The sequence below is a fragment of the Cricetulus griseus genome, assembly GCF_003668045.3.
Source record: "Cricetulus griseus strain 17A/GY chromosome 1 unlocalized genomic scaffold, alternate assembly CriGri-PICRH-1.0 chr1_1, whole genome shotgun sequence".
Taxonomy (NCBI): Eukaryota; Metazoa; Chordata; class Mammalia; order Rodentia; family Cricetidae; genus Cricetulus; species Cricetulus griseus.
The window spans coordinates 49,931,086-49,955,147 of record NW_023276807.1 but is presented as its reverse complement, the minus strand read 5'-3'; the positions used below and the strand labels follow the sequence as shown (position 1 = coordinate 49,955,147).

At 39.3% G+C, this 24,062-nt stretch overlaps 1 protein-coding gene across 1 annotated transcript in view; it reads right to left on the bottom strand.

The window, feature by feature from the left end:
* Tnks (tankyrase) overlaps positions 1-18,236 on the bottom strand; it is a 138,952-nt gene extending 120,716 nt beyond the window's left edge. Inside the window, exons 1-2 of the mRNA XM_027391255.2 lie at positions 17,558-18,236; positions 3,435-3,659 (exon numbers count right to left, since the gene is read on the bottom strand). Of these exons, the coding sequence (XP_027247056.1) occupies positions 3,435-3,659; positions 17,558-18,200 (868 nt within the window). The 5' untranslated portion in view covers positions 18,201-18,236. The remainder of the gene's footprint in view (positions 1-3,434; positions 3,660-17,557) is intronic.
* Positions 18,237-24,062: the final 5,826 nt, after the last annotated feature.

Here is a 24,062-nt window from a genome sequence, read left to right as displayed (position 1 = left end):
GGATCTTGAGAATCTCAGAGTATAAGGTTAAGTGGCACATATTTATTAAAAACAAAAACAAAAACAAAAAAACATAAAAGAGGTGATATGTATCAAAGTTGGCCTCAGGTTGAAATGACAGGAAGGTATAGGATCAACCTCAGAAAACAATACTCACACAGTAGAAGGAAGTTAACTCTTCTTTAGTAGGCATACCATGGCCAGGCTACTACTAGACCTGAAGCAAAAATCTATTGCTACCAACAATTCTTTAATATCTTCACAACTCTGTGGTCAGGATTCCACCATTATAGAATGGGGCACCCGGATGACACAAATGATCCCTGCCAGGAATGAAAAGAAGCGATCTAACCCCCACCAGTTTCTGTATTAACATGGCATATGCTCAATGAACACTTAGTTAATTTTCTGGAGACTCTATTCTGAGGACAGGAAGAAATAAACAAGCTCTAAAGAGAGAAGATATGCTGGTTTCTAAAGGAAATTTGAGTGTCACATGCAGTTGAAGAATGTCATAAACATTCTAGAGAACCCATTACCACTACCTTAGGCAGTTCATTTACAAGCATTTTAAGTTTTTATATTTTACAAAAATAATCTGTATTTTCTTCTCTATATAGCTAAAGAACAGCAATGAAGAAAACAGATAAAAGACTGTTCACAAGACTTCTTTAAATATCAATAAAGGACAGAGGAAACCAAAGTAACTGACATAGAAAGACATGAAAGTTTAGATCTTAACCACGGTAGTACTAGTAATGAATAAAAAGCATTATTATTATTATTGAATGCACTATACCTGCTACCCTTCCAAGTACCACTGGTAATATTGGTAATTTGGTGATGAACAATGTGAATTATGTAGACTATTCCTTTCTGCACATCATGAAACACAGTGATTAAGTAGCCGCTGGTCTCACAGTGGAAAACTCGGGAGCCAAGGATATAAAAGCAGAGCCCTTGCTCTTAGCATCTGCCCCGATGCTTTCCTAGGTGGTAGCAATATGAGTGTTCTACCCTTATAACTATTAAATGTTCACTATTCTACTTGAATACAGAGACTAGTTCTAAATCATCAGGGTAGCATTCTATCAGGGAGGTAAAAGCATTTTTAAAGTCAATTTCATACACTAGCCTAAAAAACTACCAGATTCAAACAACACCAGAAAAGGGCAAGGTTTCTAATGATCCTGTCCAGCTGTGCCTCACAAGAATATTTCAGAATTTCTTAACTATGCTTGAATTCATGAAGTGTAACATATGCTATCAGAGGTTTTTCAAAGGGCAAACTAAAAGGCTCCCAAGAGTTAAATATAGAGAATCTTTTATTTTTGTTTGTTTGTTTTGAGGCAAGGTCTCACTATGTAGAGCAGGCTGGCTTCAAACTCAGAGATTCACTTGCCCCCATCTCTCAAGTACTAGGATTAAAGGTGTGCTACCATGCCAGGCTACATTCCATCTTGATTTCCATAGCTACATACTTTACCAGTAGCTATCCTTGGTTATATTTTGGTAACAGTCTCAAAGGCACCCTTCTCCTTTCAACTTTTATACTTCACAAGAACTTAAACCAAGGGCAGGCAATGTTTGCAAAGCCTGTTGAAGACTTCGGGGACTAGTAGTTGAAGGGCCCCCTTCTTTAAGGTCTTATAAACCCTCCATTTAGATTTTTTCAGCAGAATCAACATTAAAGAAAGCATTTTCATTATCTACTTTTTGGTGCAGAGATTAAGAGGGAGAAATTAAGAAAAATTCAGAGGTACAAACAGAAAAACAGTACAGGGGAAAGCTAGAAAGGATATTTTTAGAAACTGAAAAGAGCGTGAAATTTTGTGACAAATGACTAAGAAAAATCCAATAGATACAAGGTATGGGGGAGGGCAGAACTGAGAGAGAAGCTGAAAGTCTACATTAGGCAAAAACAATTATCCAGTTCAACAATTATCACATACAAAGAGCAAGTCAGAGCTTCAGGATCAGAGACAATGTTCGGTGCTAAATTCAGGCATTCAGGCTTGTCAAGGCAGTCGCTCAAAATGAGTTGATAGAACATGACTAGGAGGAGACAATCACCCGAATATAACAGATGGCAAGGCACTAAAAGGATAGTCAAAAAAAAAACAAAACCAAGAAACAAAACAAAACAAAAAGATGCTAAAGTGACTAAGGATAATGGCAGAGAACTTGAGGGAAAAAATTACAATTTCAGGAAATTGAAAATATACTGGAGACCAGAAAAAAAGGTTATGAGGGAACAGTCATCAATAACTATTTAGGGAAAAATTTAAACAGAACATGTTAAAAATGGCGTATATACTTTAGCATAAGAAAATGTACTGAAATGCTGACATCCACAAAGAGACAGAAAAACAACCATTCTGTCATCCAGAAAGAATACAAAGTCTGCCACAAGCTAAACACATTTTAATCATCTTAAGCATCAAGAAATAGATGATGCCCACGGGAGGCAAAACATATGTCATCTAAGAGGCTTGCTTTAGATTTGAAGTAAAAATGTTAACGAAATGAAGCAAAATCTAAACATGCAAAAAAAATTACGAGAAACAGTAATTGACTACAAATTCATATAAATTAGAAGTTACTTAAAATGGTTGGAAAGCTAAATTCTGTCTGTAATTGTTTTCTCACAGACCAAATTTGCTCTTTATTGTTGTAATAAACATCGAAACCAACCTGGGGAGGACAGGGTTTATTTTATTTTACAGTCCATTATGAAGGGAAATCACTGCAGGAACTCAAGGTAGGAACTGAAGTGGAGACCATGGAAGAGTGCTTCTTACTGGCTTGCTTTCCATGGCTTGCTAAGCCTACTCCCTCATACCACCCAGGACCACCCAGGGCCCAGGGATGGCACTGCCCAAAGCAGGGTGGGCCTCTCACACATCATTAATCAAGAAAATGCCCCTACAGACTTGTGGTTCCCTCTTTCTAGATAATCCTAGTTTATGTCAAGTTGGCCAGAGCAAAAACAAAGAACAATCACTAATGAACACACACTATAGTACAGTTTAGCTTTGAACTGGATTTGAAACCCATAATCAAGGCTTTCCAGTAGTAATAAACTGACCAGTGTTCAATTTTAACAAATTAAAGGCATTTGTCATAGTACACAATGATTTTCTATGATCAGCCTACATTATCCAAACACACTTCACAGCTCTCTGTGATAAAAGGTTGAATGCAGCTGTTTAATAAGACTTAAACTAACTACCTATAAAGAGAACAATCAGCGGACACTGAGTTGCCTCATTGAGGGATCTCATGTGGATCTTGTTCTTAATCACCTTTGGATCCAGCTCCCTACTTCTGTTTGATGGATACATCTTTACCTATGCTGAGGCAGCACTAGTTACACCACAATAAAAACCCAAGAGTAACTGACTGCAAACTTAGATGGCAGCAGTAATACTCACCGATACAGACATCGATTTTCCCTTTAATGGCAGCTTCATGCAGAGGTGTGTAGTTCCAGTTGTCTCTGGCATTCGGATCTGCTCCTTGGCACAATAACAGATTCACAACCTCAGCATGGCCAAAAGAACAGGCATTATGAAGTGGGATGAGACCCCCATCATCACGAGCATGGACATTAGCACCCATCTGCAGGAGGTGTTCTACAACATCCTTCCTTCCAAAACCTGGAGAAAAGAGGCGGAAATGTTTTACACATTGAGTCAAATCTTTAACAACATCCACACCTACATACTGAGTCTGTGCCCTAGAGCAAAAAGGGTAAAATAAAACAAGCAAAAACATGAGCTTTGTTCAAACTGACCTCCCATTTCAAGAAGTAGAACTAAGGAAAGCGCTTCCCTTGTTAATGAGTGGTTGACTCAGAAACTGTTTCTTAATTGCTTGCTATGGCAAGCAACAGTGTCGGCGACGTGTAACAAAATTACATACATAAAATTTCCATGTTCTTTATACTTTAAAACTGCTTAGAGAAATTTTATGCTTAAATACTTTGAATACTGCTGACAACCAAATCAAAGACAAATCACATCTAGTACTAGAGAAATAATAGGAATGTAATAGAAATTCATGGCGACAGTTTGGTTAAGGGGATTCTGCAGCAAGAAGAACTAATAAAGGTGTCAGGGATTGGTAGCCAAACTGTGTGCAACAGGTGATTCAGCAACACCATTTGTAAATGGACTAGGTATCTGAGAAACAGGGTAGAAAGTGAGACTAGCCACATCTGAAGATACAGAACCAGACACCGGGAACAAGTATCACAGTTTTCGGTTAGAAAGGGAAAAAGAGAGCCAGATAGGCCCCGAAGCAGTGTAAGAACTGCACAAACAGCTGAGAAAGGTGATAGAAAGCACAGACACAGAAGTCAGGAACAACGACATTAGGCAAAGTCCCACAGGAGGAGAATTTAGTGAGACCAACAGAAAAAGGAAAACGGCTATTCACAACATGAAAGTAATCGTACTACAATGATAAAACTACAAAATATATTGCAACGGATTAAAAATGGAAACTGTATACATCAGCATTTAGTAACTTGTCCCACTTTCTGGCTCTACGGAACTACCTCCACACTAGTACTGACTTGGTCAAATTAGAAACTGGCATCTTACATAGAACTGAAGGGTAGTGAAACATTCATATCTTCCTCCACTTTATGCATACATTAAATGAGAATCATGTGGAAAATAGGGGGAAAGATGTGTTTCCTATGCTATCTACAGAAATTCACTCATTTTCAGGAAGTAAGTACTAAGAAACTCTCCCAAAATAAAAAAAAAAATATGATTCCATAGACATGTATCACAAAGTCAGAATTATACTTCTCCTGGACAATCCAAGATAAGCTGAAGTTGGGGGAGGAGAAATAAGGCAATTTATGTTAATCAGAATAGTAAAACTATGGAGTGCAGGCTAATTGCCATCACAAGGCCATGCTTTTAGTCGCTGTTCTTAACCCCAACACAACAGTTCAGAGGTAGTTAGAGGTTCTACTTAGTCATTTCTACCCTTTCTTCCCCTTCCTGCCACAATCCTTTAACTCCATGGGCTCCTGGGGAATTTCAAAGGTTGTTTTGTTCCTATTGGGATGAACAAAATGATGGCTATGTGAGATCAGGGAAAGTCAGGCCACTCAAATTCTTGGAGCCTTGGTAAGGACCTATCAGGTAGTCAAATCTGTCTGCTAGCTAATGTCAACAGTAGACATGGGAAGATGGGGTCAGGAAGACACACAAGCAGCTCCAAATGACACCACCAAACTAGTACAGAAATCACTTGGCTCACATTTGCCACTTAGCGATGGCATTAGAAACCTGGAAACGCCATTCACTTGCTTATTCAGTGTGTGGTCATCAGAGTGCTGCACCTCTGAGCTTGATATGGGACTCCCAGACCAGAGAGAAAGTAAAGGAAGAAAAAGGCTTGGATGCAGAATGCTTACCAGTAAAGCAGAACCCTCTTCAGATATGCACACCTATGCATTCCTAGCCAAAAAATGTGTCATTTGCCTACCTACAAAAAAACAGGCTGGAAAACAAGTCTTTTATAGCTTGAGCACAAGAAAATCAAGTTATCTACTGGTGAAGAACCAGGAGATAAATTCATAAATAACAGCATCTGCCATAGCTTCTCAAGTCAAGGTAGAAATGTGTTTCATTTTTAAGTACCTGAGAAACTATTCCTAAGAAAAATTATGTCATGCTATGTGAGTCTTAAAAGGTTTTTCAGATAGCGGAATGTGATGTTAAATGTTAACTTGCCACAAATGAGAGTCACCTGAGGAGGGAGTGTCACCTGAGAGACCGACTGGATTACCTTAACTGAGACAGGAAGACCCACCTGGTGTGACAGCACTTTCAGGTAGCAGCCCAGATGAAAATGGCCAGAGAAGACAGGCTGTCCTTCACCCATGGCCTTCCCTCTTACAGATGGGTTTCCTGCTTACAGCTGGGGCTCATTCCTTCACTGACAGGAGAAGTGTGTCTCCAGAACCTCCCAGGTTTTTGGCACCAGATGGGACTGCTTAGGCACCCAGGCTCAAGGCCTGAACAACTAACAGTACTCAGCTTTTCAGGGATGAGACAGTTGTTACTATTTCAATGTAAGCCGATTTAATAATAATAATCATAATCATAATATCTACTATCTGTTCTGTTCCTCCAGAGAATACTAATACACTAGATAAAAATGAACAAATTAGAGTCAAACAAATATGGTGGCATACACCTCTAATCCCAAAATTGTGGAGGTAGAGGGTGAACAAACCAGAGTTTGTAGGCCAACCTGGACTACATAATGAGACCCTCTCTCAAAAACAATAAAGAGCTGAGAAAATGATCCAGTCAGTAAAGTGCTCGGTACACAAGCATAAAGTTATGAATTTGAATCTCCTACAGCCATGTAAAAATAAAAAGCTGTGCACTGTGGTATGTGCCAGACAGAAGGATCCCTGAAACTCCTGGCTCAACAAGACACCCAGTCTCAAAAAATAAGATGGAGGGTGACTGAGAAGGACACCCAACATGGAGCTCTGCCCTCCACATGCACACATGAGTATGAGCATGTACACACACACACAAATAAAGAACAAATTCCTACTGTAGTTTAAAAATAGAGACCTAGCATGGATGTAGAAGGCAAGGATGACTGGGTCCTAGAATTCTAGTTGAGCACCTTAGTCTCTGGAGGTTCCATGTGGGAAAGAAGCAAGCCAACAGCTACAAAAGGTCAGCTAATATCTGTTCTTCGATAACTGCTAAAGTAATACAATTTGCACATTTCAGCACATTCTTGCTGCTAAATAATGTCATTATTCCAGGTGTTCAAAGAAAATTTAAAATAGACACAAGAAAAGCATTGTGCTAGCATTGAAAGGAAAATCTAAATTCAAAACACATGACTAACTGAATACACTTAGCAATATTCTTTACTCTGATCTTTAAATATTACAATTAATGCCATTCAAACTGCTTCAATACTAAATGTAAGGTCACTGGTATTTATTCCCCAAGTTTGAGCTCAAAGATGGGAATGAAAAAGTCATTCCATTTAGCATTTAGCATTTTAAGCTTGCCTACAATTAAAGCCTGCAAGAAACAACCTTAAACCTTAACTGTGACATGCACAATATTAACAAAAGGAAAATCAAAGGTGCTTGGAGTCTTGTAAACTAAAGTTTTGTATAAATGGCAGCAACAACAGATTACAAAAGGATTTTTTTCTCTTAACTATCAACAAAGCTACAAGCACTGAATCACAGTAAGAAAGTTTATATTACAATTCATTTTTAATTTTTTCCTTAAGTATTGTAAGACCCAAGAACATCCAAAAGCCTCTCAATGTAATAGTAAGTCTGAAATTGTCAAGAATGCTGACATAAGTGGCAAAGACAGTTTGTGATGACCCACTCAGTACCTTAAAATCAAAAACATTACAAAGGTCTATTTTTTTACGTAATTCCAGCCACAAGACTGGCTTAGTTTGTTTTCTACTGCATCCTTCCATCACCCCTGATCCCTGCTCCTAAACAACTCTTCCAAATGCTCAGAAACAGGAACAGAAGGAAAGAATTCAAGAGATGGGAGTAATGAAGAGTAGGAAGAGAAGAAGTGCTCAAAAATGAGACTTCTCCTAGCTAAAGGAAGATCTAAATGTCTAAATTTCCAGGCTAAGAGCGCACAGGCTGCCAATGAAAACAGACCAAGACCACAGCACAGTCTAGCAAGTTCAACGGCTACAAACTCCCTAAGTCATTCAGAAAGAAAAAAACATGATGGCTATAGAACTAAATAGTAAATGAAGGATAGAAACAGCAACACGCGTGCAAATCTCAGAAGGGAGAAAAAATTGCTCAAGACTTGGAATTCTGTTAGTAGTTTTCAAGCTATCTTCCTTTATTTCATCATAGAATTCTACAGACAAAGGTAGTCTTCTTGGATGGAGAGAAAAACTAAATGCAGTACAATGAATGAATCATAACTAGAAGCCAGAAGAAAAGCATAAAAAAATTGCTAACACAATTTTAAAAATTCCAAGCTTAATTTTATCTTAATGATTAAATTATTCAACAAATAGTTCAATGCAAATGAATCACTCTCATAATAGTTCAGAAAAACAATCTCTTTAAATCCCTGGCTCTCAGTGCATAGCAAAGCCAACTATAGAGATTATGGCACAAAACAGTGAAACTACAAAAAAAAAAAAAAAAAAATCTATACAACAATGAAAACCAACAGACCACTAGTGCCCTGTGACAGCCAAACTACACATAGCAGTAACAACTACAGAATCCCCCTTGCCAAGTTCAAAAATAGACTACATGAGCCTATGTGTGGTTAAGGGCTAGCAATTTAAAGACAGGTGTGGGGCTGTAGCTGATTCTTAATCTAGGTGCTAGTTATACCCAGGGGTAAAAACTGAAAACTCACCTTCCAATATACTTACAATTTGTGCCTATCTGTGTTTTCTGCATTTCAAAAACAAACTACAGAGTTATACTGAAGGTATAAGGGATGTATGAGGAACATAAGAGACTCTTAAGTTAATCTAGCAGCACAGATCTACAAGCAAGAATCTGGAGTTCTATATACAGCACTGTTATAAGAACTTTCAATATCTGCACCTACTTCCTTCCACAGACTCAGCACCCAGGGTTCCCTAAGTACAATCTAAGGTACATAGGACATTTCTCCTCAAATATAACACCACCTGAAAGGCTCATGCACGTGAGTATCAACCATCACAACATGTCCCTAACTCATAGAACCTTGTATAAATATTAAGTGTTTTTAATCTCACTAAACATGGAGTCTTAACTGAGTTGTATGCATCTCCAACAATGACCCTCAATTGTGTCCATGCATGAAACAGAGAGGGGGGTTTAAAAATCAGAGCTTACTGTGTACCAGTGACTTCATCAGACCAGAAATAGAAATCTGCTCTCAAAGAGGATGGGTATCCCCTGAGACTTGGTAAAACTACAAACTATCAGGCTCTACTACAGACTAACCAGAAAAGAAACTCTGGGGAATGGCCCAGCAACATGTGTTTCAACAACCCTTCCAGTTTGAGGACTATGGTTACATAGCTTCAGGAGTGAGGGATTTTCCTGAAAATTACATGTAAATTGTGGTGTATATGAGACTATCCACACCCATCATCAGAGTGTTAAACCCATGTCAGCAAAATTAGAAGCTACTTCCTTTAGATTAGCACATTTCAAACTCAGGGTGTGAACCCCGGAGGTCTCTGCGAGCCTTTCTGGGCATCTAAGAGGTCTACACTATCTGTGAAACAATACTAAGATGATCTTGCTTTCCCCACTGTCAATAGTGGCAGTGCTTAATTTGTAGCATCATACATTGGCCATTTGGAAAATATACCCATAATGCTCTAAAAATATCCAACCTCTCCTTCCCACTCTTAAGAGACAAGATACTCTAGGATACTTTATAGTAGTAAACAAGTGCTGGGGACAGTAGAGTCTTTGGTAGAGCTGTCTACAAGCTGTGCAGGGTGCTTGCTCTGTTCATACAGCTTTTGTGAGTAATCACCCATGCTGCACTAGGCTTTTTAGAGAGCAGCTGCCCAAGTTATACATGGTCTTGCAAGATAAACTCACTGGTTCACCAAACCAGAAGTGGTAGAATTGTTTCTATGGTCTGTCCTGGTGCCTGATCTGGGGTGAAAAGATGATTGTTCCCATCTACCCACTAAACGCCATATAACAATAGGACAGGGAATAACACCAATCATCATCTTGCCGAAGACTGGAGAACCATCTGTTGAGCTTCTGCCAAAGGATCATAAAATCTTAATAGTGCCCAACTCTCTAGATACCTTAGAAACAGGGATCAAGATGGTATGAGCATGAAGAACACACTGTGGAATTTCATTAAGCTCATTTGATTTCCACAACACTTTTTTAATGGTGAATTTCACACTGGCAGAACCACAGCCATTCAGATGCACTGATAACTGACAGAAAAACCGAAAAGGATATCATCAACATACTGCTGAAATTCATTCTACAAGATACCAATATTTCCATATTTCACATTAGTAATATTAAATTTGAGTTCTCAGGGAGGGAAGATGGCTCAGTCAGTAAAGTGACTGCCATGCATCCATGAAGACTTGAGTTCAGTTCTCCAGTACCCATGTAAAGCAGCAGAGGCACACATCTGGAACCCTGGTTCTCAGGCTGGGGAGACAGAAGGACCCCTTGAGCTCAGTGGCCAGCCAACCTAGACAAGTCAGTGAGCTCCAGGTTCAGTGAGAGACCTGTCTCAGCAATCAATAAACACCCAACATCAACAACTCTGACCTCCACATACCATCATGTACATACAACACATGTGCGCGCACACACACAACACACACACACACACACACACTGTAAGATAACAACGACCAAAACACCTACTATAATATTTGGTTTTTTATTTGAATTATGGCAAAATCACTTACATAAAATTTACCATTTGAACCTTTTTATTTTTATTATTAGTATGCATGTCAACATATATGTGTAAGTGACAAAAAGCATGTGACACAGCGCACATGAAGAGGTCAGAGGACAACATTTGGGAGTTGGTACTTTTCTTCAACCATCAGCTCTGGGGATCCAACTCAGGTCCTGAAGCTTGCACAGTGAGTACTTTTATCTGCTGAGCCATCTCACCAGCCCCCATCTAAACCATTTCTAAATGTACAGTTCAGTACCATCCTGTGCTTTCAAACAGTTGTGACTCCCGTGCTTTGTATTTAAAATTTTTTGTTTTGCTGCTTCTGTGAATCAAAATATTTAACAAAACTGACCAGGATATTCTTTTTTTTTCTCTCTCTCTCTCTTTTTATTATTATTAATTCAAGTTAGGGAACAGGCTTGTTTCACATGTAATTCCCCTCTCCCTCTCCCTCCCCTTACCCCCATTCCTTCTCCCCCACCTCCAACCTACCCCCCACCCCATCTACCCACCACTCCCCAGGCAGGGTAGGGCCCCCAACCGGGACTCCACCAAGTCCACCAAATCTTCCTGTGCTGGGCCTATGACCAGGATATTCTTAACACTCTTTAGACATAAAAGAATTGCTAAAATACCCTTTGATTTAATGAAGGTCTTCATTGATTACTTACAATCAAGCATTTTATTTTTACAAAACAAATGAACAAAGGTTAAGATAGTCCAACATTCTAGAACTGTGAGAGATGGTTCAGCAGATAATGATGCTTACTGCTCTTGCAGAAGACTCAGGTTTGGTTCCCAGCACCCACAGTGGGCAGCTCATTCTGATCTTTATAGGTTACAACATGCACATGGTATACATGAACTCATGCAGATGCACACATACACAGAAGTTTAAAAAAAAATCTTAAAACAAACATCCTAATAACTATAAATGTTCTAATATCCTTCTTACTGACTAGCATTATGTGCCCAAGAAAATGATCAGAGGGGCATATCCACCACAGAGCACTTGCCTTGGAGTGGTAAGATGATGGATCTTTTTTTTCTCTGCACTTTCATATTTTAGATAGTTACTTTTACTATCAGGAAACCAATCTGAGAAAGCCATGACAACTCAAAACATAATTTTATTCCTCATTACTATGAAGTTTCCCATTGAGCAGCCCAGACCTAATGATTTTTTAAAAAGATTCATTTATTTATTATGAATACAACATTTTGCCTCCATTATGTCTACATGCCAGAAGAGGGCACCAGATCTCATTACAGATGGTTGTGAGCAATCATGTGGTTGCTGGGAATTGAACTCAGGACCTCTGGAAGAGCAGTCAGTGCTCTTAACCGCTGAGTCATCTCTCCAGCACCTCCAGACCTAATGATCTTAAGGCAGTCAGATATACAGGTTTAATCTGTCACTTAATAGCTATGTGACTTCCAAGTTTGACATAAAAAAGTAGATCAGAACACTAAAAATTATGATTTCTAAATATAAGGAAGTCAAACTGGAGATCAGAAATATTAACCTAAAAAGCTAACTCTTCAAATGTGAACTTAATACCTCTATTAAAGTTCTCCTTGTTTTCATAAAATTCCAATAGGATACATACATACATACATACATACATACATACATAATATATATATCCACATTGTGGGTATTGACTTGTGGGAAATACTGGGCAAAATAAGTTTTTAATATCTTGCTCTACAAATTAGTTCAGAAGAAATTTTTTCCAAATGAGATTTTTTTCCTACACAAAAGCACAACTTGGCACCTCATTCCACACATAATTTTACAAAATAGCTAACCTGCAATCATTCATTGTAATTCTGTGTCATCTTTTTCTTTTTTTTTTTTAGTCAAATTTTTATAGCCAGTATGAGAAGGCAAGCATGTGGAAAAGGAGAAAGGCACAATATATTAACAGGATAAATGGGATCATCAAAATGGCTCCCCTAAATATATCAGAATGAGGGCATCCAATCCTGTCGGATCTAGTTGGACACACCAACCTTTTCAAAAGCACTATAATTAGCTACATATTGGGAAGTTTCATTAATTTTTAAAACTATAACTAGTGATGCAAAGACTAGCTTCTAAGGATTGTGGGTCAATCAGTAGATTCTTTTTAAAGTCAGTTTGACCTTGCAGTTAAGAGAAGTCATCTGTTAAGTATCAAAGGTTTACTTGACTCTTTAAGAAAATTACCTCAAAGAAAAAAGTTACAAGCCTAAACAATAAAAAAAAAAACCTGCCACCAACCAAAAAGAGAAGCAGCTTCATATTTTACTTCTTTTCCTATAGTAAAAGACAGCCTAATTTGTTAAACTAAACTAGTAGCTGCTTCCACAAAGAACTGGGAAGAACACAGTATAATAGTCATGTTGCTTTAAGTCTATAAAGAGATAATCCGGGCAAATGAGCAAAACAAATTTCCACAAAAACCCCCAAACCCGAGGAAGCCTCTAAAGCACAGGACCCCAAAACATCCTAAGATGTTCCTCAGTTACTCCAAATCAAACAAATTTTCAGAATCTCAGTCTCAAACCCATCATCCCAAGTGCTTAGGCTTTAATAAAACTCAAGTAACTCCCCTTAGTAAAAATTTAAGACCTGGCAGTGCTGGTGCAAGCCTTTAATCCCAGGCAGGCAGATCTCTTTACAAAACGAGTTCCAGGACAGCCAGGGCTGTTACACAGAGAAACCCTATCTCAATTCCCCCTACCCGAAAAACAAAATTTTTTTTTAGGAGCACAATATTTTTAAAACAATAAACTAAAAGTTCATTTCTAGATGTTTGTTTCTGGCATATGCCTCATTTGATAGTAAGAAAGAATTTTTCTTTTACTTCATTCTCACACTACAACCTTAGTCATAATTGATCCCGCTCAATTCTTCTGATTATAACCCACATGAATGACACACATAGATCAGCTCATTTTCTACTACAAAATACTGCAATTATAAAAAAATAGAAACTTAAGTGGTAAACAATATAAACTTAACTGGCATGTCTCACATAAGGAGCTCCAAATGGTAAGTGTCATCTCACTGTGGAAAGCCAGCTGGTTGAATGGCATAGCAGCAAACCTGTAGGTCGTGACAACCCCTTTGGGTCACAAATCAGACGCTCTACATATCAGATATTTACATTGTAATTTATAACAGTGGCAAAGTTACAGTTATGAAGTAGCAGTGAAATAATTTTATGGTTGGGGTCAGCACAACATGAGGAACTGTATTAAAGGGTTGGTTGCAGCATGAGGAAGGCTGCAAACCACTCTCTAGGTGAAGAACTGGCACAACCCATCCTTTTTATTAGGGATCAATCCCAAGACAGCCACTGTACAACCTCTTCCTGACAACACTACTCACCTGTCAAGCCTTCTCAGCTTCCCTCCACCTAGCGTGCACAAGGGGCTGTGTGTGAACACATGTACACACACAGTCACATTGAAACCTTCAGGAAGACACATCTGTGGACTCAATGCTTGCTCATGCCATGTCCTCCTAGAGAAAATCTATGCACTGAAATCTTCCAGTGTGACAGGATTAGGAGGTGAGGTCTTCGGGAGGCAATGAATTAGGTAACATAAGTGAAGTTTAGAGTCTTTATAAGAAACACCATGAGAATGCTCATTTACACATGTTCTCTTTCTTTGTAACTCTTATCACCACATGAGAATATACTAAAAGTTAGCAGTTGGCAAATCAGAAGACAGCTCTTACCAGAAGCCAATCTCTGGGGTCCTGGCCTCAGACTTGCAGCACTATGAGTAATTTTTGTTATTTATAAGTCACCCATCTATTACACTTGCATAATAACAGCCCAAACTGACTAAGATAACAAATAATCATAAATGTTTATGTACCTATTATCTGCTTTTAAAGGAATATATTGAGCTAGGGGTATAACTAACTTGCTAACATGTACAGCACCCATGAACACTGCAGTCAACCCCTACCACAGAACACAAAAGCAAAAGTAATCTACAAAAGAGAAAAACAAATAATCTCACCAAAGTACTTAGAAATGTATTTGCAAATCATAACCTCAGCAACAGCTATATCAGTAAGAGCATCAGGCACAAGTTAAAGCATGGGTTAAAGAGACATTTATACCCAACTTCTTAGAAAATTCGAAAAATCAAGCCCAAAAATGAATGTACTGGTTTATTCAATGCTTGGAAACAGGACTAGTCCCTGGGAAAGGCAGCTTCTAGGATGACACCAGTGATCTAGTATGTAGTCACAAGCTGCATAACAGTGTTGGGTCAAGTGTTGGGTCAATGAGAGACTGAGTCACATGACAGTGAAAAGATCATAACAGCACTAAAATGTTATCATGAAGTGATATCACTGTTGATAGGGGAAGTCCTTCTGTGTATATAGTTGTCTTACTGGTTGATAAATAAAGTACTGTTGGCCAATAGGAAAAAAAACCTACACCCACAAAACAAGACTTTAAGAATGTATATCATAACAGCTTTATTCATAACAGTCAAAACTGGAAACAGCCTAAGAGTCCATCAACAGAAGAGAGAAACAAGCTTGGTGATAGCACATTGGTAGAATGAAATCTACTGAGCACGGGCAGGAACTATTGACCTATTATAAGGAGTGGGACAGGCAGGTCTTACAGAAAAGTGTGAACTGTATATAATTCCTTTTATAGAACTTTTAAAACGTAACTGCTAATCCCAGAAACCCGAGTTTCCTGATTCTGTGATGACTTTCTATAAGGATCTCAGTCACATGGTATTTGTATGCATCCAAACTCAGCTTATTTGGGGCACCTATTCAGCATGTTGGCGATTATAGACTTGTGAGACAACATATGAATCAGATTTGGGAAAAAGTACTTGAAAGTAAATAGCCTTAGATGATTTATTAAATCAGACTTATACTTTCCTTTAGCCTAAAAAAAAAAAAAAAGAAAGAAAGAAACCATGGGTAGTGGAAGATGCCTGAAATCCTACCCTCCCTTGGCAGGTTGAGGCAGAAGACTCTTGAGCCTCAGCAGGCCTGTCTGGAGATACAGAGAAAAAACGAGTGAGGAAGGAAAGAAAATCGAGACAAGAAAAAGAAATGCTATTCATATAAAACAAGCAAGAACCTTGAGTTTTCATCTAGTGAGATGAAAGCCTACTTACAAGCCAGTACATCACCCTTAATAGTTAGTATCTACTAATCCAGCATAGATCCAATAATCTGATGATGATGTCCAATGTATTTTATACCACTGGTCATTACCCATTTATGGATCACACACACAATTTGCTAAAAATTAAGTGGAAGACTATATAAAGTACCCAAGTACAAGCCACATATAAGGGAGAGTGTGGTTTCTGTCTCCTGAAAGTTCTGATTAAATTTGGACAATACAAAATCTATTTAAGTATGGGCTGTAAACAAACAAACAAACAAACAAAAAAGTCTGCTAGCTACCTTTTCTACAAGTCCCAGACTACCACTTTCTCCCCAAAGCTTCATAACTTAGGCCCTCTTCCCTGCAATTACAAAGCCAAGTACACATTATAATAGCTTAAGCTCTAAATCCAACTGCTGACTCAACACCCACGGTCCACTGCTTTGTGAACCTACACTCACTTAAACACGTGTACCTCACTTTCCATCTGTAAAACAAGAATGGCAGTACCTACCAAGCTGTAGAAAAAAAAAAATCACAAAGTTCTAAGCCTAAGTTTACAGAACAAACTGAAGGAACAACTCCCACTGCAATGTCAAGCAAGAAGAGCGGGAAGTGTAGCCAAGGGTATAGTACTTGTCCAATGTAAGCAAAGTCCTGGAGTTCAACAGCATCAAGACAAACAAGGAGCTGGAGAGACAGCTCTCATGGTAAGCACTGCTTACTGTTCCAGTGGAACTGAGTACCCATGTTGGTTACAGTTATAACCACCTGTAACTCCTGCTCCAAGGGAACTGCCTTCTTGGAACCTCCACAGGCAAATTTGCACACACATTTGTCAAATAGTCACACAGGCACACAGGCACTCATGAATAAAAACAATAAACGTTTTTTGAAAGAAAACATTTAAATAAGGGGTCTTTGGTATTTTATTATAAGGTGTGCCTTTTCATTTTGTATCCTGTCCTATTTGAATTTATAATAATATAAAGTACATACTTCAAATGTAATGTTTTAAAGTAAAATCCTAATTACCTTTATTTTACAAAAAAAACCAGGAAGTAGCAAGGCAGTAAGATTATGACCCTTTTGTTTTTGCTATACATTGCTGGGTTTTATAAAAAAAAAAATATTATGTATTTCTAAAAGAAAACAACTACTTGCTCAGAAGTAGGAGGGGCAAAAAAAGTAAAGTTCAGCGTTTAGGAATCTGAGCGTATTTGGAGATTTTTCATGCTAGAGACTTTTTAACTAAATCTTCAGTCAAACAGCCTATCACCTTTGTCTCTAAAAAAATGAGTCAGCTGAGACAAAGTAAATACACAGCGGGAGTTCGAGTAACTTGAAAGCTGCTCTTTCTTCCCTTATCAAAAGGTGCACAATACCCTCATCACTATTGTCTCGGACAGGCAGGTTGTAGTCTTTCCCAACAGACGGTAAACTTCTTAGAAAAGGTGGAATTTCACAAACTCCACCCGTCTTTTCCTTGTGTCACTAAGAATATGGCAGATTCTTAAACACTTGTTGAGTTACCGTGCACTTCTTTTGGCTCGGACTGTCTCCAAACAAAACAAACTAGCACACAAACGATAAGGCGATTGATTCCAAAGCTACTCCAACCTAGCTTGTCTCACACACACTCTGAACTGAAAAAGTTTTAAGTTCATGCATATCCAGGGTCAACCACTACACAGAGTTTGCAAAAGTTGAAGTACCGCACCGTTGCAAACGCCAAGAAGTGGATTCACACATCCCCTCTTCCACACCCCCACCAACCCAGGCACGAACTTCAGGTCTCGGGGTGAGGGGTAAAAGAACAACCAGCCAAGCCCCTACTTGTCCCGCTACAACCTGAAACTCTTTTTTTCTTTTTTCTTTTCTTAGTCCGATCACCCTCTCTCCATTCCCAAACCCGTGGAGCACAATTCCAAAGTTTCCCACCTGCTGCGAAGTGCAGGGGAGAAGACTTTCGGCCGGCCATGTCCTTTGCATTCACGTTCGTTGCGTCCACCAGCCTCTTCACCCGGGACACGTCCCCATTGCGACAGGCCTCCAGCAGCTCCCGCAGGGCCCCACTGACGGCTGGGACCCCCGGACCGAGACCCGCCGCCCCGGGTCCCAAAGTTGCTGCGGAACCAACTCCGGCCGCCTCGGGGCTCTCCGCTAAGCTCGAGCCAGGGGAGGATGGGGAGGAAGACGAAGAAGAAGTCGGGGAAGAAGTGGACGACGCGGAGTTGTTGCCGCCACCGCCGGCTGGGCTGGGAGCGACTCCGACGGCAGCGGAAGCTGCCGGGACCGCGGCCGTGGCTGCCACCGTGCAGACGGCCCCGTCCACCGGGTCGGGAGATCGCGGCCTGTCGGGCGGGTCCCGGCTGCCATCCCCCTCTGGCAGCGCCAGGCCGTGCCGCGGGGAGGCGAAGGGCGCCAGGCCTCCGGCCGTGGGAGAGGCCGGGGTGGGTCCCGGGGCCAGGCCGGGGCTGAGCGGCGGGGGAGGTGGCGGTGGCGGAACCGAAGCCCCTGGGGCGGGCTGGAGCTGCTGTTGATGATGGTGGTGATGATGCTGAGAGCGACGCGACGCCGCCATCTTCCCACTCCCCCAGTACTGTCACTGCGGCAACGGCGCCACCGCCCGCCCCCACTTCCGGGTTTTGGACCAATCAGAACCCAGAATACCGGAAATGATTCTTGGCGAAGAGGGCGGAGTCCGAGAGAAGAAGGGAAGTATTGGGAGTTCAGAGACCTGCCAGCCTGGGGGCGTGGCTTTGTAGTAGAGAGGCGGGCTTTTGTGACGCCCTGGCGGGCTGGCTTGGCAAATTTGAAAGCCAGGAAGAGCCAGTTGCCTGCCTGAGAAACTTTTTCCTTCCTTCACTTTCTGCCGGATTGCTTTGACCTGCCCTACCTGAGGAAAAGGTGTCAGTCCGCCCTGTCCGGCTTCAGAAGCAGCTATTGAAGTGTAACTTGGTGCAAACATCTATCAAATGTCCTCACCCGAAAAATGGAAAGTACCCACCTCACAAAATTGTTTGTAGGGATTAAGTGAGCTTAATGCACGCAAAACGCTCTGAGAAATACATAACTATAAGTAGCACATTGGGAATTTTTAAAATGCAGTGTTGGATCTCCCCACACCCCTGTTTCCTCTTTGGTCTCTGACAGGCGGGATGGATAAGGAATTCCGTATATTCTATACGGATGCATTTGTACTTAATACTGTAGAAAGGAAGCCATACACGTACACATTCAATAGCTCGATTTGTTTGTTCTAACTCAGGGTGCCTTGAGAGGAATGCAAGGCTCCGTGGCTTTGGGAGTATGAAACTTAACAAACCCAATTAGACAGAGAATACGGAGGGACAGATGCAAGCAGCGAAAAAAAGGGCACCAGCCCTGACTCTCGAGACCAGGCTGACCGCCTGACCAGAGAGACAGGACCAAACTCTGGAATGACTGACATCCTTTGTTCCCTGTTGCTACCAGGGAGATGACATGTAAGACAGCTCTCTAAAATGTTAATCCTGACTTCTCAGATTACAGACCCTCTGAAGAAAGCAGTTCAAAGAGTCATCTGTCTCTTCTTGTTGGCATTTGTGGCAACCGGCTGCACAAACTTTGATAGTCTGCCCAGAGTTTTCCCTGTAAATTTTCTCACTCTGTGGCTTTGCTAGATTCCAGTTTTAAATGGTGATTCAGATAGCCATGATTGAAATTCAACCTCTGCCATTTCCTGGCTGTGTACATTTAAGCAAGCTATTTCACAAACATTCTGCCAGTTTTCCTTTTGCAAGACCAACAAATTTGATGAATTAAAATTAAAGTTTTTTTATTCTGTCTTTGTACTTATAATTCCCATCTTAATTTTTAACTAATTGTGAAAATGTTTTTCATTTTTTTAAAGGTTTGGCTCTTTCCCCTCCATTGCTCTCCACTTCCCTCTCCCCTCCCAAACTAAGACTAAAAGCCTGATTTCTGTTTATAATAAATCATTAATGTGCCATTTTCCCTAACCTTTCTCTAACTATAGATTTTGTGTGATATCAACAGATGTACCCATGGATAAGATAATTTCAGTGAGGTCTCTGTTTCATAAGGATTGTTCAATAGTGAAACAGGTGTTGTGGAAGTACACACTAACAGCCTTATTCTAACAGAGTGGACACATGGAGAGTCTTTCCTAAGAAAAAACAAGATGGATCAAGTAGAATATTAATCCAGTGCTTGTTTCAAGTGTTCATTGTTAAATATATTTGCATGATGTTAATATTCCATTGCAATGAATGGGTGAATTTTGGCATATCAACTAAATACAATAAAATCAGGAACATGAGTGGCATTTGGTTTTCATTGAATCTACGACTACAGGTTATAAGTCTAACATTATCCTTATGTCTTTCTTATACATTTGTGCCCTTTTCCACAGTGACATTTGACAAAGGGTAAGGCTATAGTAGAGAACACAATGAAACTAAATCAGGCCACAACATTTGTTCTCCTAGTTTTGACTCTTTTTCTGTGCACAAAAGGTATTATATATGACATTCTAATTTATAAATCTTTACACATTTCAAGGAATACATTCAGGTACCTTAAACAAAAAAATGTCAACAGACAAAACTTAAATTTACAAACTCAGAAAATGTATTTTATTGACTATGTAGGTAGTTATTACTGTCCTGCCTTAAATTCCTTATCCAAAATCCAAAAAAAATGTAGCCACCTCCCCCGCGGCCCCCCCCGCAAAAAACTGTACCTGAAGCATTTCTGAACAGTGAAATCCATAATCCTACTTTTAAGAAGGTATTTACACAGGTTTCAGTGTTGTCTGGATGAATGAAGCAAAGACAGGTCATTGGGTCACTCTTTGAATGTTCTACAATTCTTAACAGGCATCCATTATGGATTGATTACTATAAACCTAGAGATATATCAAGACCCAGTTACCCAAGGTTTTGAATTTATTTTTCAATCAGTGACCACATGGTTTCTCATAAAGCAAACAGGAAAAAAGATGGAACTCTGTTAGAATGATCACTAACAACCAACCACATAAGTTCCTTTTTCATCATCAAGATTTGGAATATTCTCATGATGACTATAGAGCAGAATGCTAAATCAGCGTTGTTCTCTTGAGTCTTCTTAATATAGAGCAGAGGCTAGCATTCAAGAATGGAGGTGGATCAGATCTTTACAATTTTCCTTCTGCCCCTTGAGTATTCTCTGAAAAGGAAGCATAAAGAATGTCTCATCTGGTCCCCAGATGGCCATTTACTCACATATTGTAGAAAGGAGTAATGGTTAAACTATTTTAAAATGCATCTATTTTGTCTGATTATCAGGACAAAATAAATATGAAAATCTGTGCTGGATCGAATAAAAAGACTGAATTGCCTGAAACTGATTGTAATACATTCTGAAAATGCATTCAGTCTATTGGAAATAGCTTTTTTCATCCTCCACGGGAGTAGTAAAGGTGCTTAACATTAAGTATTTATAAAGTGTATGGCTTTGAAGGACTAATGTTGAGCTCTAGACATGAAAGGGCAGCTATCACTGCCTAATCTGTGGTTATACACAGGTCCATGAGGGATAAATGCATCATACTGAATGGATGATACTAGGGGGATACACCATGCTAGAGAAAGCAAAATTATTAGTCAGCTAGCCATGGTAGATATAGTTCAGCCTAAGACATTACTGGGGCCTTGCCATGAGTATTGAAATTCCTATTTTGTAAGTACTCCTTGAATGTTAGTTCTGTTCTTTTATGTGGCACACCTATAATTAACATGACAGATAGCCACTATTAATAACTTTCCCCTCTCAATTCTTAATGACAAAGATGACAATTGGCAATAAATATGTACCATTTAGCATATAACAGAATTCTTAAAGAAAGATTGTTTTGTTTGATTAATTCAGGATTCTAATAAGTCCCTCCAATCTCCAAAAATTGAGAATCATAATAAAGTAGCATCTTATCATTTTTAAAAATATTTCCACAAAAATCATATCCGTCTGACTTAAAAGTATAAGTAAGTACACAGCACTCTCCTAGGCCATACTGTTGGCAGAAGCAGATTTTTAAATGAAAAATGTCTATCCGAAAACAAACAAATGTGTTTCTGGACTGTGCTATGATATTTGGATTTTCTCCACAGTAATTATATGAACTCTCTTTGAAGGTTATACCATCATAAGTTGGCGTAGGTTCCATATTTCAGTCTCAGTCAAACTTGGTTTGATTATTCTGTTTATGCATTTACAATTGATCATTAGTATTATTTCAGATCTATTAAGTCCAGTTAATCTTTGGTGTGCTGTGTAATGCTTCCTGGCTGAATCCACCAGCACAAGGCAATGCTGTAACTTAATCAGGGCAATGTCATTTTCTCACCTTAGTCTTAGAGAAATATGTCATTCTTACATCAAAAATGCCCAAGGTACTATTGGGCCAGATTTCTCTATAAAAGTGTTACATTCTCTTAGCTAAAGTTCCAACCAGAAATCTATATGAGTCACAATGACAAAGGAGCCCAACAGTTGCCGTGGCAGCCATCATACTGAATGAATTGTATCAGATGAGGGTTTGTTAAAAAAACAAAAACAAAACAGAAACAACTACTTATGAGGCAAGAAAATGACAGTAATTCAAAGCTGACATAACAAACTTGAAGTTGCTTTGTAAGGTAATCTCTTACATACTAGGGGCACTTGATGCCATAGAAGTTAAGAATGTGGACTCTACATGTCAAATGCTTAAATATGAATCCTGACTTTGTCATATTTAGGATTAATGCATTTGCTACCATACAGTTTGGGGGCATACATGTGCACATTTGTGCACATATGTGTGGAGACCAGAGGATAACTGTAGGTGTCATTCCCCAGGTGCCATCCATCTAGTCTTTAATACAGGATCTTACCATGTGGAACTTGCCAAATAGACTAAGCTGTGTTTTGGTATTTATTTTGGTGTTCAGTAACTTAGCATAAAATATCCAGGACAAGTCATTTAACTTTTATTTATTTATTTATTTATTTACGTATTTATTTATTTTGGTAAAGTGTTAACAGGTGTTATAGTTTTGAGCTTTATACTGACTTCTTAAACGAAACAGGCTCTTACCTTCAGAGAAGTACAAATCATTCCTTCTGGCTGTAAAGAGAAAGTGACCATTACAAAGGAAGGAGGACACCTCAGGCTGGAAGTAACTGTGTTTCTTTAAAAAGATTCTTCCCCAGTACTGAGAAAACAATGTGACAGCAGTATAGGGTTGGGATTTAGGGCCAAGAATTCTAGAAAAAACAAAAAAGCCAAAAAATAAAACAAAAACAAAACAAAACAAAACAAACCCACAGACTCCAGTTTCAATGGTTAGAAGGAGGGCAGCCAGTTTGAGCCAAGTATGTTGGCACAAAGGGAAGGAAAGGCTATAGTAACAACAAAAAGAAATGATGCCAAGACAGGGCTTTCCTTTTATAGAGTGGATGTATTGGTCTACCGGTAAGTTCAGAGCTTGGAAGGTGGAGATAGGGGTTAGCTAGACTAGCCATTTTGGGCAGCTCTGGGTTCAATAGAGAAGCTCTTTCTCAATCAAAAGACAGAGAGCAATGGAGGAAGACTCAAAGACAACTTTGGGCTCTCACACATCCATCTGCACACATACAAAAACACATGACTCCATACACACATACAAATAAAATACATAACTTTGAAGAAGAGTTTAGCACATTCGGAGTTGTGCAACGATTGCTGCAATCAATAATAAAACCTTTTTGGCACACCAAGAAGAAAATGCATGTCAATTACGAGCATTCGTTAGAGAGGTTTTTAAGATGGAAAAAAATTTAATGTGTCTTTATGGCAATGAGAAATGTCTAGAAATGTAGAGGAAGTTCATAATGTAGGAGTAATGGGGGAGAGTCATAAGGCTAATAGTATGTCTTTAGTAGCACTGTGCTACTAACGGCCATTCCTTTCTAAAATGCAAGTTTAGATGACTCCACCACAAAAAGGAAATGGGAGTAGCTGAGATGCAGGTAATGGAAACATGGAATGGCTAGTGGAATGTCCTTGGAAATATCAGGTACAACTATTTGACCAGGGGCAAACATTAGGATTCAGTGTTGTATTCTTCCTCTTCTGTTACAAATATTTACTTATATTCACCTTTGTTTCCTTCCCTCTTATCACTCTACCCTCTAAAAAGCATGTATTAGTAATGGTTACCTTAGTATAATAGTATTGAAGCTACAGGATGTCAAAAGAAGATACCCTAAAATGCCTTTGGAATTTCTGGTAAAGCATTGTTCATTTGCATCGGTGTTATTAGAAGCAGAAGAACTGATACTCTTGGAAACAAGGAATGCATATACTGAATTAAGGTAATGTTTGGACAACTGTTTCCTTCGAATGCTTGACACAAGAAGAGTGAGGAGAAAATTAATT